Raw genomic sequence first — 18,141 nt, 5'->3', positions numbered from 1 at the left:
GCCCACACAACTTGCTCGGAGCAACAGAACACATCAAGGCAGGCATCATATTATTAAGTACTGATTTCCAGTACTGAATTCATTCATTCTATGCTAGCTAGATCCCTGTCCCTAAGAACCTTGGTAACATGTAACTCGGATCATCCTCAGAAAGTCATACTTGCATTATATTCTGCCTTTTTTTTTTTTAAAGATTTTATTTATTTATTTGACAGAGAGAGACATAGCGAGAGCAGGAACACAAGCAGGGGGAGTGGGAGAGGGAGAAGCAGGCTTCCCGCAGAGCAGGGAGCCCGATGTGGGACTCGATCCCAGGACCCTGGGATCATGACCTGAGCCGAAGGCAGACATTTAACGACTGAGCCACCCAGGCGCCCTATATTCTGCCTTTTTAACTCTGCCTTTAGAGCACAAGGTTTAAATGTTGCTACAAACTAAAAATCTCAAGTCTAACAATTTTGCTTAATCATTTAAAAAATGGATTTCTATACTTGTGAATCCTGTAATCACTAAATAGCGATTTTCTACCCTGAAGTCCAATTACTCATAATAATTATATAAATGCAGCTTAAAAAGACAGAACAGCAATAACTAATTCAGTTATGCTGGTAGGGGGAGGAGCAAGATGGCGGAGGAGTAGGAGACCTAAATTCCATCTGGTCCCAGGAATTCAGCTAGATAGGCATCAAACCTTTCTGAACACCTACAAACTCAACAGGAGATCGAAGAAAAGAATAGCAGCAACTCTCTGAACAGTTATGCTGGTAAACTTCTCTATGGATTGTAACAGCAAAAGTGCACTAGTACTTCAAAGACATCACTGAAGTCTACCATCCTCATTCAGTAAGGCTAGTTCAGGCAACCACGACACACAGCTTGGCCTCCAAGAAAATTCAGCTCTTCTCCTCCCCCTTTTCCTCTTTCAGGAGTTGCTGCCAAGAACTCAACATGGCCCTACATTTCCTTTCTTCTTTTCTTCAGTTTTTTAAAATTTTATTTTCCAGTCCCTTTGCTCCAAGTTCAGACTCATTCATTCCCAGCTCTTAGGCTCTCTCCCACAACCCCCAGTGCTCAACACAAACATGGGATGGGTGTCACAGGTTAAAGCTCTCTCTATGGCCAAATAAAAAAAGAACTCACCTAGGGTCCGTGGGGTTTTTACTGCAGGATTAATCTATAACAAATGGGCACAGAAGAGGCCTCTGAGCCATAGCCAGGGGCCAATCAGGTTTGAATCCCACACTCTAGGAGATATGCTTATCCTGCTATTAGCTACCTCCCTGAACTTTTCTGTTCCTTCTTTCACAGCAGTTTTCTCTCCCCTCATTCTGCCAGGGTATCTATTTAACACTTAGCTGAGAAGAGTCTTACTGATAAAAGTGCTAGTTTGATTTGTTGGAGTAGCAGGATGTTAGGTATATTTTCTCTTTCATCTTAATTTCCTTTAAGGTTATGTGTGTGTGTATATGTTTTTGCTTTGGTTAGTGTTTTAACATTTAAGGTAAACTTTGCCATAATCAAGGCAGATACATATTTTTTTAAATAACCATGGACAGGGGAAGGAGGCAAACCTGGGTTCCAATCTTGACCTATTATTAGTTATTAGGGTTCTCTTAGGTAGGTCGCTTAACTGCTCAGCCTCCGGTTTCCTCATCTGAAATGTGGGAATACTACTACTTACACACCATCAAGCTACTCTAAGTACTGAACGAGAATTACGTGACAGATCTGATAATATTTTCAATTATTGAGTACTTAGTAAGTCTAAATCAACCCAAAGATAGCAAATGTTTATTAATAAACATTAGAACCTAAACAGAAAAAAGTATACAAACCAGTAGCCTCACTCTTGCATGTTGTTTTATGACAGAAAAATATTTTAAAGGTTAAATCCATAAGGAGCAATACAGGAATATATCCCCTATAACTAATACTGGTGAAAAGAAATTTGCCATATAATGCAATTTAAAAACCTACTAAGGTTTCAACTAATGGAAGTGTATATAGTACTTTGAAGAGGTAAAACTCTGTACTAGATAATCTGAAGCAGGGTCTATGAAGAGTCTGAGGTTCTCATGAGTGGTTCCTTGGATTTCAGCACATTCTTTAAAAAAAAAAAAACAACAACACAGTATCCAAAAGAGGCTTCAAATAACTGTTCTATTCAAATAACATGGCTTTATTGTTAGTTAAGTAAAAGACAAAATGACAGTCAAGTCCCACAAAATAATGTGGACTCAAGCATTCAAATCCCTTGGAGTACATAAAGCCTCCACCCTCTTTGTGATCCGTCTTACACTTCACTGACACCAGAAAACCCAGTGCCGGCTGACTTACCAAGCCTCAAGAACTAACATAAACAAGGGTGTGAGTTGAGAATAGAACCTTTCAAGTTACGAGAGCAATTACCAACTCTTTTAGGACACACCTCAGAAGTCAGCAATGACCAGGAGCATCATTTTGATAGACTATGAGGAGGAAGGTACTGGATATGTGGTTTTTAAGGTGCCAGCCTTGCAGGAACTCACTCTGAAAGCCTGGGCTCAAATCAAAACTAGTGCTGTATTAGTTTTCATTGATTTTCTTCAGAGTCTGAGTTTCCTCCTTTGTAAAATGAATCTATTGGATGTCTTCGCTGCCACACAGAGTGGTTGTCACTCTTTATAAAAAATCATATACAAACATTTGTTGACAAATACATCTTTAAATATATACATTGGCCCTGCAGATTTGTGTTACAGAGAGCAAAGACAGCGCCTAGCCCAAAGCTGAGAACACAGGTACTCAATAAATAGTAGCTAAATAAATGTAATGTGACTTCCTTCTCAAATGACCTGGACACACCTGCATAAGACAATGCTGCTGTCATACAGCTCTTTAAAATTGGGAACTGTTTATATGCTGCTTAGAATCTCTCCAGAATATCTTAGGGGTTGGTCTCAGATAGAGTAGTCTACCCTACAAAATCAGACAGCTTGTAACTAAATACCTCACTCAAAGTGAGTCTCCTCTGGCCCTACCATCATCCATTCATTCAACAAATACTGAATGCAAACTAGGTGTTAAAACACACACATACACACACACACACACACACACAAGATACAAAAATAAATCTTTTTTGTCCTAAAGGAACACATAATTTAGTAGGCACAAAGGAATGCAGTTCCTCTCAGCAAGCATTTAATGAATGAATGCCATTTGCCAGAGCTATGCTAGAAATACCAAGATTTGCATGGGTTCAGGCCTGAATCATGAGCACATAATCACAATGGGGAGATCAGGCATGTATCCCAACAGCTGTAACACAAAGTCAAGTGCCAGCAAGTATGAGTACAACACCATGAACTTCACAGACAGGCCTGGATTCCATTCCTGGTTCTGCCATTTAACTAGCTGTGTAATCTAGCCATGTTCCTTACATTCCCAAGACCTCCATTGTCTCATCTGTAAAACTAGATAATACCCCCTTCTGCACAGGACTACTGTGAGAATTTAATCACCTAGGTATCACAGCATTTAGAATCTAATGTATAGCAGAGATTCAATAAATGGTAGTTACTATCATTAATAGGTATGCTCATTTAAATATCTGCTGAACTCTAATTAATATAGACATGGGATCCTAGGCACAAAGACTAAAACTCACTCTGCACTTTTGATGGTAAGCCAAAAAATTTTATTTGGCAGGATTCCTCCTTTTCCAGAGATAAGAATTCATGAGAAAGAACGGGCAAATCTGGCCTTGTACTCTACCACAGGTAGGCAGTTGGAAAAGTCAGTTTGAGCAGGAAGATAAATCAGAAACTGGAATAAAGAGCTGAACAAAGGAGGGAAATTTTAGGGACTCTAGCTGCAACGGTAGTCCCACTTCCGGTAGGTAAGGGAGCAGAGCAAGAGATAACCAGAAAAGCAGGTGGGTGCCAGGCCCTGGAGAAAACAGAATACCTAGCTAAGGAATGTGCTATGTACCCTGCATGCAGAGCTGGGGGCAGGGAAGGAGCAACCAGAAGATGCCTTGAACATCCAGTCCAGATGGAATGGAAGGGGAGGGAGATCAAAAGTGTGAGGCCTGTTAGAGAGACTGCTGAAGCAGTTTAGGCAAGAGGAAATGAGGACCTGGAACAGCCCCAGCAAAAGTTAATAGAGGCAGTGGGCCTGTAAGTCAGGCCCTAGCAAGTGAATAGACAGGAGAGGCCAGAAGCAATATGAAGCCAAGACCAGCAGAATAGTGAAAGAATAGATGAAGAGCAGAAAGGAGGTTTGTGTTGTCACTTAGTTCAAGTGGGAGGAAGACACATGGGAGTCTCAACATGGATTCACAACTACTAAAAATTTTACTACATATATCAGCCCCAGAGAAATTTATTTGCAGTCCTAACAATCCAGGCCTCTTTTAAATCTCATTAGTCCTTACCCCTTACCTTCTTAGGTCAGCCAGAGTCTGTTCACTTCCCTCATCTTCAAAGCAGTCCTCCCATCCCCCTCAGGCCTCAACCTTCTCTCGGCCAAAGTAGGTACACCCTTAATCTCCCCAGAAGGATGTCAGGGGGAAGAATCAAAAGAAATAAAGTTTTCTGCCAATTTTGGTAGAGTATTAAGAAAGGAAAGGGATGGCTGGAGAGTTATTAAATTACCACTCATTTCCCGATGTTTATTCGGTTAAGAGTCTGGTTTCTGGCTTGAAAGTCAGGCTTGAGAGGGGGAGACCTGCCTTTGTTTTAGTGGCTACCCACACAGCCATGGATCATGGGGCCTGAGCTTCACAGCAACAAGATCACACCTGAGCTCTGCCCACAACTGGCATCCAGGTGAATTATGGAAACAATCAGGCACTGCTTTATGCCTGGCATCTCTCCTACTATTGCCTTGAAGAAATTAAGTCCCCTGTTGCTGGCTTTAGTCTTATCTCCCAAGACCATTATCTCAAACTACTAGTCTCAATTATGACCTGCACTCAGTAATGCCAATAAATACTTTTCCATTCACTTCCCTTACCCTCTCAATTCACCGAATTCTAATTATTAAGCAACCAATCTTGACCAAACTACCTTATACATTAAAGTAAGTCTCCAATGTGATACTTATCCTAAGAATTACCTGAGGGACTGTGCTTAAAATAAATTAAAAGGCAGATCCTAGCCCCTTCCAGAGGGTTTACTTAAGACCTCAGGTAAGGGGCGCCTGGGTGGCTCAGTCGTTAAGTGTCTGCCTTCGGCTCAGGTCATGATCCCAGGGTCCTGGGATCGAGCCCCGCATCGAGCCCCGCATCGAGCCCCACATCGAGCCCCGCATCAAGCCCCGCATCGGGCTCCCTGCTCCGCGGGAAGCCTGCTTCTCCCTCTCCCACTCCCCCTGCTTGTGTTCCCTCTCTCGCTGTGTCTCTTTCTGTCAAATAAATAAATAAAATCTTTAAAAAAAAAAAAGACCTCAGGTAAAGCCCAGGCATGTACCTTTAACAAGCACTCCAGGGGATTCTGTGCAGGTGGCCCATACACTGCTTTTTTGAAATACACTTCCTTAAAGCAAGGTAGGCCTTGCTGATGCTCCAGCTACTGTGTTTACTGAGGGGAAAGGGAGACAAAGGAAGAAACAAGAGGAGAAAGGAAAAGCAGGCATTTTGAAGAGCTCCCTCTCCCCTATTTACGTTGCAATTAAAGTATAAAATCTTAACCTTTTTTTTAAGGTGTGGACTTTAGGATTATAACACTAATCCTATAAACACTTAATTCTTCACTAAATAAATGCCTTCCTCCACTCTAACCCAACGTTCCCTAAAGATTTTCAAAACCCATCATTTAGCCCCAAATGTGGGCAACAGGTGGCTGGAAAGTCACAAACATTTCAAATCAGTAGTCTTTACTTCCATGTGTCTCCTTCCATTTCTTACTACTCATTAGAAAACAAAAATAAATGATACAAAACAGAGTGGTAAGCTTACTTAAAAGAGATGTGCTAAATATTTTTTTTTATTTTAATTATAACTTGGGGGTATACTTTTCAATCTTGGCACTGCACCTCACTAAATGTCTGAAATTAACTATGATCATATGGACTGAAAACATCAGATCATACCAATAAAGTGGATTGAAAGCTTATAAAAACAGTGATTCATTTTACTCCCACTGATGCTAAAACCAGAACCATTTGTAGAATTTATATAAAGGTCAAATGCCCCTAAAACTTTTTAAGTGCAAATTTATGACACAGGTAGAGAAAACAGAACAATCAGACAGAAAGTAATATTAATAGACCTTTGTCTCAGGGGTGCCTGGGTGGCTCAGTCATTAAGCGTCTGCCTTCGGCTAGGGTCATGATCCCAGGGTCCTGGGGTCGAGCCCCGCGTCAGGCTCCCTGCTCCGCGGGAAGCCTGCTTCTCCCTCTCCCACTCCCCCTGCTTGTGTTCCCTCTCTGGCTGTCTTTCTCTCTGTCAAATAAATTAAAAACCTTAAAAAAAAAAAAAATAGACCTTTGTCTCATCTTACTTGCAAACTAAAGGTCTGACTAATACAATACACTTTAAATCACACTAAAAGCCTTTTTATCCTTTGTTTCCCATTAAGTTGCTATTTGTTTTTGAAGCCTATCTGCATTTCCTATTCCATTACCCATTCTTAAAAAATGGCAAATAAGATTCTCTTAGAAGAAAAGGTAGCAAATAAAAATGCAAATTAATTTTCTTCCTCATATGCACATATCTAAGTAGATTTTTACATTTAACAGAGGCCTCAGGTTTACTTCTAAGAAGGCAATGTTCCAGTATGAGTTCCATTTCTTAAAAATTACATGGATACAGGGCGCCTGGGTGGCTCAGATGGTTAAGCGTCTGCCTTCGGCTCAGGTCATGATCCCAGGGTCCTGGGATCGAGTCCCGCATCGGGCTCCCTGCTCAGCGGGGAGCCTGCTTCTCCCTCTGCCTCTCTCTCTCTCTCTGTCTGTCTCTTACGAATAAATAAATAAAATCTTTAAAAAAAAAAAAAAAATTACATGGATACAAACAGATAAGGACAAAAAAGATCATCAGCAAAAATTAAAGCAAATGTATCAAGCTAATGAGATTATGAGGCTTTCTAACCTGGTAGCCAACCACACCCGGTCTGTGTTGGGTATCCTCCTAAACATTCACCCCGCCTCCAAGCATTTTGCCAGTACCATAGCCAGACCCATCCACCCGACCCCACGGTGCACGGTCCTAAGGGAGGGGTGCCATCACGCTTGCCACCAGCCAAAGGAAAGATTTCTTTCTCTCCTTTCCCTCCACCCAACTGTTAACTCTGGGCCAAAAAAGAGATACCTGAAGGGAAAGGAACTCACTCCTGAAGCTTGCAGATTGCTCTCCCCAGAGCCTGGGGCTCCTGGGTTTCCCTTCCAGAGAATTAAAGAGAAAGATGATAGGGATGGACGAAGATATGCATTTCCTGATCCCCTTTTCTCAGTACTTCTCCAAACAACTCACTTTCAGCAGTTTACACTGCTGCTGGATAATTTTAAGTTATCTAGATTGATTAGGAGGGGCTAAGGAAGGCAAAGTAGGAGGAAACACATCTTCTGAACACGTGTTTTAAAAGATGAAAAGTTAACATATTCCCTACCAAGCTCCCGAGTTCTGCATTTACCCGCCGACTCATCAACTTCCATCGACACGTGAGCTGGCCCCTGTGCGCTTCTTTGTCGTTTTTAAGGACATGCTCCGTGTGGAGGTCCGTTCACATCCACCCCGGCCTTGAAGGGAGGGCCGCGAGCACGGCGGGCTCGACCAGCTCATTCCCAGGGCAGGCGGGTAAAGAACGTTAATGTCCCCCACCTACCCTCAGGGTTAGACCATGGCCGCCTATCTTTCGCCGCTTCACGAACACCACGGGCACGTCGGTTTCCGAGGTCGGCTGGGAGAGCGCTCTCTCCAGGCCCCTGGCGTCCTCTGCGGCACAAAAGCAGAGAGGGGCGCGGGTCAGCACCGCCGACCCGGCCGCGGCGGGAAGTGCGCGGCAGGGGCGGGGCTTCCGCGTCCCCAACCACGCGGCCGGGGGGACGCCCGCACGCCGCCTCCGCCGGCCGCCGCCCCCCCGCCCTCCCGCCCGGCCCCCCGCACACCTGCGCGCGCTGGCTGCGGCGCCTCGGGCCGGCTCCGGACGCCGGAGAGCCGGCCGCGCTCAAGTGCTGGCCGCCTCGCCGGAGCAGGCGCTCCGGATCCTGGTCAACCCCCAATGCACACGGCCTCGCACAGGAGACAGGCAGCTCCGCTTCTATAAAACGCCTCCCGATGCAATCTGCCTTTGAACTCTGCATCTATACAGAATGCCAAAAGCCAGCTTCCCAGATTTAACCACGAGGCAAAATTAGGAACATTCTGCCCTCTTAGGGTGCTTTCATTTCAGAACCTTGAAGCCATACAGCAACACCCTGCTTGACAGACCGGGAGCTAATGGCCCAATTTTACAAACGGGTGAACTCGGATAGGTAGTGAGTCACTGATGGAATTAAAAATAGACTCCAGTTACTCTAACATCATCAGGCCCATTCATGAGGCAGAAATCACACCGACACTCAGAAGTGCGGCTGTCTAACAATAATGGCAGCTAGCACTTCTTCGGTGCTTTGCACGTATCGACACTTCATCTCCACAACTGCTCATTTGAAGGAGGTCCCAGCGGGTCCACTTCACCCGAGTTCAACTGGCTAGAAAGTCCACAGCAGAGCCATGGCTCGAACCCAGGCGGGGCCGTGCACCCTTCTTCACCGCCACCCAGTACTGCCCGATACAGCGAGACACGCGCTGGGTGCCCTCGCAAGCTGTCCGGGTTCAGAGGCTGGGGCAAGTCACGTGATTCTGAGCCTCGGTTTCCCCAACTGTAAATAGGGAGATACAGACGATTTGCCAGCTCAGGATTTCCGGGGATTAAATGATGCGAACATTTCCTAAGAGCCCTTTTTAAATCGTTATACTCCCTCATTATACTCGAGGATCTGTCAATCTACTCGTCACATTATCATCCACGTTCCGATACTCGTGCAGTAGGGAACCATACAAACACTCATTTTTTTTTCCACCTTTCTGCACACTGTTTCCATAGAGAGCTAGCGGAAGAAAGCCACCAGCCGACCGGGGCCGGCGTGTCTCACCTACCCCAGGCTAAGCTTTCACCGACCCACGCGCAACAATAACGCGGCCAAGAAGCTCACCGCCTTAGAAAAGCTTCACCCCTACTCAGACACACCTCAGAACGTCTCCCCTTTCCGCGATCCAAAGCGCACCTGGCAGGCGGCTGCCCCCGTCCCCGGCCTCACAGCCCAGGGGCTCGGAGCTCTGCCCGGTTTCCGTGAACCCACCGCTGGCGTGAACCCGAGCGCCGGGGCACCAGGCTCTTCCCGCGGGCGGCCCCCGCCTTCCGCTCCGAGGCGCTGCGGACTACTGCGGAGCGAGGCGAAAGGGTGGCGGGCTCCCCGCGGCCACCAGAAGCCACGCCCTGCTCGGGCTGGTCGCCAGAGTCAGAATGACAAAGCAGAAATCCACTCCCGTGCAGCCCTGCCGACTACGCCGACGGGCTTAGCGCAGTGGGACCTCCTAATTGGGTGACACCACATCCTCTTCCTGCTCATAGCGCCCCCAACCCGAGAAAAGAGCAAAAACAATGTGAGCAATGTTTGGAAGCCGAACCCAAAAGTAGAGTGTTTTAACGAAACAAAACTGGACTATGCCCTAAGGCAGTGACTCCGGAACTTTGCTGCCCATTGTAATCACGAGAGGCCCTTTAAAAATACTGACGCCTCGTTCCCACTCCCAGACATTCTGAGGTAATAGGTATTGGGTGCGACCTGGGCATCTGAGGTTGTTGTTGTTGTTGTTTTTTAATTCCCTGGGTGATTCTAGTGAACAGCAAAGTTTGGGACCCATTGCCCTAAGGTAATAGATTAGTCAGTCTGGCAATTCTCTAAAGGAAATTATCAGGCTTTTAAAAGAAACACCTAACTCATGCCGGGTAATCCTGAAAAGTGACAAAAATTCTCACCAGCACATAACTTCCCCTTATATCCTTCCTCCTTAACCCACTCAGGTTTTGGTTTGTCGTGTTTGTTTTAGGGAAAACAGTATATTTGACTCCAGCCATGCCAAACCACCTGCAGCTGCCCGAGTAAGCCATGCTCTCTCATACTTCCTGCTCTTACTCATATTCTTACTCAGCACCTTGCATCAGTAGGTAGCTACGAATATTTGCTGAATAAATAAATGAGTGAATGAATGTCTCTCCCACTTCTTTGTCTGGATACTGGCCCACTGAAGCACGCTGGGGTGAAAGGATTGTTGGTTTCTTAAGGCTGAGGGCAGCCATGCCTTCTCTGAAGTGGCAGGCAACCACAGTTTGTTCCTGTGGGTCCGTTCCAAAGCACAAGTTAGAGGCTTGATATATAGCCTCTCAGCTTCTGAACACGCGTGCACTTGTGCAAACATACACACACACAGCATACATAAATGGTCACTCTCTGTGCCGGTTGATTGTATGCCTAAGTGCACGCCTCACCGTGTCTTCTGGGATCCTTTGAACAGAGTATGGGTCTAGCACAGGTGTTCAGGAAACAATGTGATTTAAGGAGCAAAGGATGAATAATGAGAGGGCAAGAAAGCTAGGACTCCAAGGTAGAAAACAACATTTCCTCCTGGCTGCTGAGCCCAGCTCTGTTAACCGTTTTATATGCATTAGCTCATTTAATCTACACAATAATGACCCATGAATCAGGGTCATAAACTCCTCATTCCTAAAATATATAGAAACTACAGCTTCCTTCAAAGGTATGTGTCAAGATAGAGAGGGACTGTAAAATCATTTAACTGGAAATGCACTAAAAGCAAGTGATAAGGATTGATCTCTATGAGCCTCATACGACAGATCAGAGTTGTCATAGTTCATATCTTCTAACAGCATATCAAAAAAGGCATTTTAACTTCACAATGTTAAGTGAGCAAATTATAGCACAAATACCCAGAGTAGCTCCATGTAATTTTTTTAAGTTAAAAAAAAAAAATCACCATTTTTAAAAACCGTCACTTTTCTTTCAAACCTTTCTTGCTGCAGTTAAGGGCCCAGGTGCCTTACCCTTGCCACAAAATACAGAGAACTCCTTAGTTATACTTAAGTTTGTGGGTAGTGGAAGAAGGGCTTCATCTCCCACCATTTCTCATCATGCAGCATTTGTTCTAGACATAACTCTAACATCTCTTGACTGAGCTCATGTTATTCCGGCTGCCTAAAATAAGCTTCCCTCCCTAAGGCCTACTCCTTCAAAGCTCATCTGAAATGTCATGTCCTCTGGGAGGCCTTCCCTGATTCCCACCCAATGTTGATAGCTCCTTCCCTATTCTGGGACCCCAAATACCTAAGAATAATTATAAATCATGTAAATCCAAGAGGGCTTTGGGAAGGCAAACCCTTGTTTGATTTATTTAGTCTTCCCAGAACCTGCTATATATAGTAAATTACTCAGGAAAGGCTGGAAAAGACCCTCGATGTTCCTGAGCTCTCCTGTAAGCACACTATAAGCAGCTCTATGCAGGTATTTGAGCGAGGGTCCTATCGCATTAAACTACTAGTCCTCCTACAATAAGTTTCTCTCACACACACATACACCACACTGAGCTAGAACAATCTTTCTGACCCTCAAATCTTCTCTGCTCAAAACTTGTAGCTCTCCAGGACCCGCAAAATAAAGTCCAAACTCCTCAATTGTACTGACTTGGCAAGGCCCACCCTTGTTAAACCTAGCTGTCCACATATTCTGTACCCTACTTATACAACAAAACATTGCTGCAGAAAACACAGAAATTAAAAGTGATTTCACTTCAAAGTCAAGATCGCAACCTTCAGTGTGTCCCCAAAGCTGCCCAGCAATCCTTTGCGTCTCTGGTAGATTTGTTTTCCTAGTTTCCAAAGTAAGTATTTCATACTTACTCCTCTTTTCTCAAACCTTTAATATACCTACACCTTGCCATTAACTCATGACCTGCTTTCTACTTTAATAGAATTGATTGCCTGATTGATTGTTCTGTCTAGAACTCCCTCCCATTTTCCTCTCAATCACCAAGCTGCCATATTCTCTACCTTCACCCCTGTTTTAATGAAGGCCGACTTCTCCACTTGTGTACAGATTCTCATTTCTTCCTGCCTTCTCCATCTTCAATAACTTCACTCCTGAAATTAGTCTCCCTCTCTGGTATCATCAGTTTCTTGTTCTCTGCCTGATCATTCCATCATCATATATACTGTAGTTTTCCCATTTAAAAAAAAAAAAGCCTCCCATGATCCCATGTGCCCAACCCCCATAGTTACCACCCCATTTCATTGTTCCCCTTCATGGGAACTGGTTTCATTTGTTTGTTTGTTTGTTTTTAAAGATTTTTTTATTTATTTGAGAGAGAGAGAGAGAGACAGTGAGAGAGGGAACACAAGCAGGGGGAGTGGGAGAGGGAGAAGCAGGCTCCCCGCTGAGCAGGGAGCCTGATGTGGGGCTCAATCACAGGACCCTGGGATCATGACCCAAGCCGATGGCAGACACTTAATGACTGAGCCACCCAGGTGCCCCTGAAAAAAACCGTTTGAAAGAATTCTTTGTACCCTGAAAAAGAAGTAGGGTACAGAAGTCAGGAAAGATCTAAGAATATGGCAGTTGAGCAGACACCAGAGTGAAAGGAGGGAGCAAGACTTAAGAGGGGAGGGAAATCTTTCTAAGTAGAAGAAACAGGAAGTACAAAGTCCTAAGCTGGGAGCCTGCTTGACTTGTCCAAAGCTCTGCAAGGGAAGCAGTGTGCCTAAGGCTCAGTGAACAAGGAAGAAAGTGGTAAATAATGAAGCCAGAGGAGTAGCCAGGGGTCAGAACCCAAAGGCCATAGGACTTTGGATTTCATTCTAAATGTGATAAGAAGCCAAAGTGTCACAAGAGAGGACAGGGAAATAATCTATTTTGTATCTTAAAAGGATTGTTCTGCTGTGTGGAGAATAGACTAAGGCAGGTAGGGACTTGGAATGGAGGAGCACAGACCAGCTAGGAAGTTGCTGTGGTGGTCCAAGCTAGAGATGATGAAGGCTTGGATTAGGGGGTGAGAAGAGATATTTGAAGGTAAAGCTCATAAATTTTGCAGGTGGGTGAAATGAGGGACATAAAAGAAGGCGAAGACTCAATGATGACTCTATATAGAGTTTTAGCCTTGGCAGCTGGGTAAATGGGGTTTGGGACAAATCCACAGTGTGGTTTGAGAGACCTGTTGTTAACCAAATGGAGATGCTGAGTAGACAGCTGGTATGCAAATCTGGAGTTCAGGGAGGAAGTCAGAGCTAAAAATAAGAATCTGGGAGTCAAATATAAAAGATATTTAATGCCATATATATTAGCCAGGGTTCTCCAGAGAAACAGAACCAATAGGATGCAGAGAGAGAAAGAGAGAGAGAAACAAATGGGCTCTCGGGATTGTGGGGGTTGGCAAGTCCCAAACCTACAGGCCAACAGGCTGGAAATACTAGCAGTCTTAATGATGCAGTCTGAGTCTCAAGGCAGTCTCAATTCCTTCCTCTTCAATAGATTGCAATCTTTTCTCTTAAGGCCTTCAACTGGTTGAATGAAGCCCACTGGCGTTAAGGGAGAGTAATTTGCCTCATTCAAAGTCTACTGTTTTCAATGTTAATCACATCAGAGAATACCTTCACAGCAACATCTACGCTGGTGTTTGGCCAAACAGGGCACCATAAAATTAACCATCACACCTGAGACTAGATGAAAAGACCCAGGGAGGGGCGCCTGGGTGGCTCAGTTGGTTAAGCGACTGCCTTCAGCTCAGGTCATGATCCTGAAGTCCCGGGATCGAGTCCCGCATCGGGCTCCCTGCTCAGTGGGGAGTCTGCTTCTCCCTCTGACCCTCCCCCCTCTCATGTGCTCTCTCTCTCATTCTCTCTCTCTCAAATAAATAAATAAAACCTTTAAAAAAAAAAAAAAAGAAGAAGAAATACATTTAAAGAAAATGAAGACAGTCGGGACTGAGCCCTGGCAGAGTGCAAAGGAGAAGGGTCCAGCAAAGGAGCCTGAGAAGAAACTGGAGGGAGGTAGGAGGAAAACCAAGAGAATGTGGGGTCTCAGAAGCCAGTGAAGAAGTGTTCCCCCCAAAGAAGGGAGACCAGCTATGTCAAGTACTGCTGAGAAATACTCCAAGATAAAAACTGAGTCAAGGATGTCGTTACTGATTTTTATGAAAATGAGGGAGGAAAGAAAGCCTGATTAGAGGAGGTTCAACAAGAAACAGAAAAAGGACATGGAGGTAGTGAGTACAGCCAACTCTTCAAGGAATTTTGCTATAAAAACAGGAAAGTGGGAAAGTAGCTGAAGAGGGATGTAGGATCAAGGAAGGTGTTTTGTTTAGTTTTGTCTAAGAAGGAAATTATTATGGCATGTATTCTGCTGAAAAGCCAATCTAGTAGAGGGAAATCTGGCAATTTTCTAAGAGGAAAGGAGTGCAAGGAGGTCATTACAGAGGCAAAGTTCTTTGAATATGCATCTATGGTGCAGCCTGGATCAGTCAGCACAGGCTCTACCAGTAACTAGACTGTCCAGTTACTCAGCCTCTCAGCTCCCTCATCCCCTTTCTACAAGACCCGCCGTGGTCCTTCTACCTCTCTACCTCACCCAAACCTGCTCTCCACCTCTACACCCCTGCCATTAGCCTTTTTTCAGTCTCTTTATTTATCTAACCACGGGTCTTTGCTAACTCCCAATCGTTCAGCAGACCTAAGTTCAACCATTCTTCCTTGAGGAAGCCATCACATAGTTCACATCTCCCTATGAAATGCTCCTCTGTTACCATGTATTCTTTCTGCTTGCTACTTACCACAATTGCAGTTATATTTTTATTGATGATTATTTGGTCAATGTCAGCCTCCCCCAAGGACAGCACAGTTCAACAGAATTTTCTATGATGATGGAAATGTTCTGTATCAGCACTGTCCAACCCAACCACTGTCCAGCCAGCACTGTCCCACTAACCACACGTGACTATTGAGCACTTAAAATATGGCTAGCGCAATTGCGCATCTGATACTTTTATTTAAGTTTAATTTGTCTAAATGTAGTCTGCCCCATGTAGACAGGGTCCAGGATTATTTATGCTCACCATGGTGTTCACCAAAATGTGGCAGTCCATCAACTTCAAACAGGGAAAGCAAATAATGGTATGGGAAAATTGGGGAAGGCCTCACAAAGCAAGTGATACTTGAACCATAGCTTGAGGAATAATGGAGGTAGAAGTAATAGGAGTGGGAGAAATGCCTGAGAATGTTTCAGTGCTTGCCAAAAAACCCCTGAGGTATAGAGAGGATAATTATCTTTTTTTTTTTTTAAAGATTTTATTTATTTATTTGACAGAGAGAGACACAGCGAGAGAAGGAACACAAGCAGGGGGAGTGGGAGAGGGAGAAGCAGGCTTCCCGCGGAGCAGGGAGCCCGATGCGGGGCTCGATCCCAGGACCCTGGGATCGTGACCTGAGCCAAAGGCAGACGCTTAACGACTGAGCCACCCAGGCGCCCCAGAAAGGATAATTATCTTGCCCACGGCCACCTAAATAACAATTGGCAGAGCTGAGACTGACCCTCAGTCCTTGGCAATCACCACGATGCTGTTCTACCTCTTGAACAGAATTTTTTCTAGGCAGAGAGCAATGCACACAGACACAGTCATAGGAAAGCAGTGGCGTGTTTCTGCATGAGATGCCGAAGCATAAGGGGAGATGAAACTATAAATATATGTTGGGTTCACTTTGGGGTTCACCAGGCAGCTAAGTGTCTGGTTCTTTTCCCTACATTCTCAGTTAATCCGCAAAAATTATCTAAGTATTACAATATATTAAAAATTAGAAACTGAAATTTCAGGTAGTTAAGAATCTTGCCAAAGGTCACAAAACAGGTGTGTCAGAGTTAGGATATAAATCCAGGTGTGCCTATCTCCAAATCCATTGTTTGTCTTACAATTCAATAATATATATTGAGATAGGAGCCAAAAAGAGGCAAAAGCAACATGCTGTAGGGACAAAAACAAAACAAAAACAAACAAGCAAAAAGCCATTAACTTCCTGACAAAGACCAGCGCAGACTTCATCCATGAAACATCCACCCTGAAAACGTCAAAATCCTGCTTGGGGGATCATGATTTCTGTGATGCCTTCTCTGAACAAACACAGACCTAGGCACTCTTTTATTTCTTACATCAATCTACATTAAAACTGTTTACATGTCTGCCATGCTTAGAATGGTCACTTATTGAGCACCTCTGTGCCAGGAGCTTTGCATGTTCTCGTTAATCACTACAATAACCCTTTGCGATGTGTATTACCATTTCCATTTGCAGACAAGGAAAGCAAGGTTAAGTGAGTGGCCCAAGCAAGGTCTGACAGCTAGTGCAGGATTTCCATCTCATGCTCTTCTCTCTCCACTACGGTACTTTTCACCTGAGGGCCTGGTCTTTGTTGCCCCAGTACCTAGCACAGTGCCTTTCCCACAGTAGCTCGCACTTGAGGTTTGAATTCAACTGGCACTACGGCAGGCTTTCAAATGTTAATGAAGTGGAGAAGAGAGTCCAAAGTGTTCTGGTAAACCAGCTTGTGAGGGAAGCCTGAATTTGTAGCATTTGCCAATTTCTGTAGTATAAATACTCCCACCGTGGCTAATTTCAAGCTATCAACCTACTTGGAGAATTCCTCAACATTTAATAACAGAGCAGCTCCAGCACAACCCCTAAGGGCTCAAGGTCATCAGATACAAGCTCCTTCCCCTCCTACAACTCCTCTTCACTGCAGTTCTCTATTCTTAGACTTTACTGCAATCTCAGAAGGCTAAGGATCGTTCTACCTCGGTTTAAGCACACCTTTATCAGAGCCCCACAATCTATTCCAATTCCAGGCAGTGTTAGGGGACCCCACATCCCTTAAACATCCTCTCCTTATCTTCTATCAGGGACTATTCAAGCCCTCCTGCCTTCAAACATGCCTGGGTCTCCTCTTTTGTAAATATCTGACTGACCCCACAGCTTCATCCAGCTTTCTAGTGACAAGCAACACGGCCCAATAGTCAGGGAAGCTCCTCTGAAGTCACATAACCTGGTTTTTCTGCCAAGAAGCACACCCTTAGGCAAGTTCTGTTCCCTGTTTACTCATCTGTAAAATGGTGATAAATATAGCACCTCCACCTCATGTGGTGGCAGCGGGAATCAGATGAGTAAGTAGATGTAAAGGGCTCTGAATGTGGTAGGTATTCAATATCCGAGTTATTATCATCACTATGTCCTTACGCATGGTGTAAATCTAGGAAGACCACAGAGTGGTTAAGAGTTTGGATTTCCTCCTTTGACAAAATATTCACAGTAACCATCAACAATGTGTTACATGAGACGCTATTCAAAACTTAATTCAAGGGCAGCCCATTCATCTTTCAAACTAATTCAAGGGCAACCTATTCATCTTTCTTTTAATTAGCAATCTATGGCTAAGCACGCCATTTTCCACAGTTATCTATCCTCATTACTCAGAACTTGTTCTTTACCTACAGGAAGAAAAATGTAATTTCCTTAAACAATTTGCTAAAAGAAATGGAAAGGACATGAGGAACTTCTAAAAGAATCAGTACGTGCATCTCGAATTGCATGTCCGTACACACACAATGTACACACACTAGAACACGTGGAAAGAGTCCCCTCCTGTGTTTCATTTGTTTTAGATCTCTTGGTGTCTCATCCCAATTCTAGAGGAAAGAAAATGTTTTTAATGCAGAAAACTACCAGCCAGCAGAACCTCAGGAGACACAGGCTCTCTTGAAGTCAACTCTCAGATGACTCGTCTGAAAACACTGGAGATGAGCCACCCTTACCACCAGCCAAGAGGTGGTGTGAGTATTAATTAGTAGTGGTAAATAGCTTTTAGATCCTACAGATGAAAGAAGAGCCATACAGTTTATTACCATTGTTAACCTCTAAATTCTTAAACCCTATTAGGTAGTTGATACTAAGAACTTCCATCTCAAGGACGCCTGGGTGGCTCAGTCAGTTAAGCATCTGCCATTGGCTCAGGTCATGATCCCAGGGTCCTGGGACCGAGTCCGGCATCGGGCTCCTTGCTCAGT

General features: G+C 44.5%; 1 protein-coding gene across 9 annotated transcripts in view; it reads right to left on the bottom strand.

Annotated features, from left to right (window-relative positions):
* TXNRD1 (thioredoxin reductase 1) overlaps positions 1–18,141 on the bottom strand; it is a 117,253-nt gene that overhangs the window by 59,560 nt on the left and 39,552 nt on the right. Inside the window, exons 1-2 of one of the 9 annotated variants that reach the window (XM_036103436.2) lie at positions 9,216–9,507; positions 7,809–7,918 (exon numbers count right to left, since the gene is read on the bottom strand). The exons of 2 other annotated variants lie outside the window; for them this stretch is intronic. Coding sequence is in view for 1 of the 7 variants with exons in the window: in XM_078076498.1 (XP_077932624.1) it covers positions 7,593–7,628 (36 nt within the window). In the remaining 6 variants the exon portion in view is untranslated. Of the gene's footprint in view, positions 1–7,592; positions 7,747–7,808; positions 7,919–9,215; positions 9,508–18,141 lie in introns of those variants that run through there. 6 more of the 9 variants (XM_036103458.2, XM_036103441.2, XM_036103450.2 and 3 more) reach the window with 6 other exon arrangements.

This window comes from Halichoerus grypus, chromosome 6 (genome assembly GCF_964656455.1).
Source record: "Halichoerus grypus chromosome 6, mHalGry1.hap1.1, whole genome shotgun sequence".
NCBI lineage: Eukaryota > Metazoa > Chordata > Mammalia > Carnivora > Phocidae > Halichoerus > Halichoerus grypus.
Note: the sequence above shows the minus strand (reverse complement) of the source record. Positions and strands in the feature narration are given on the sequence as shown.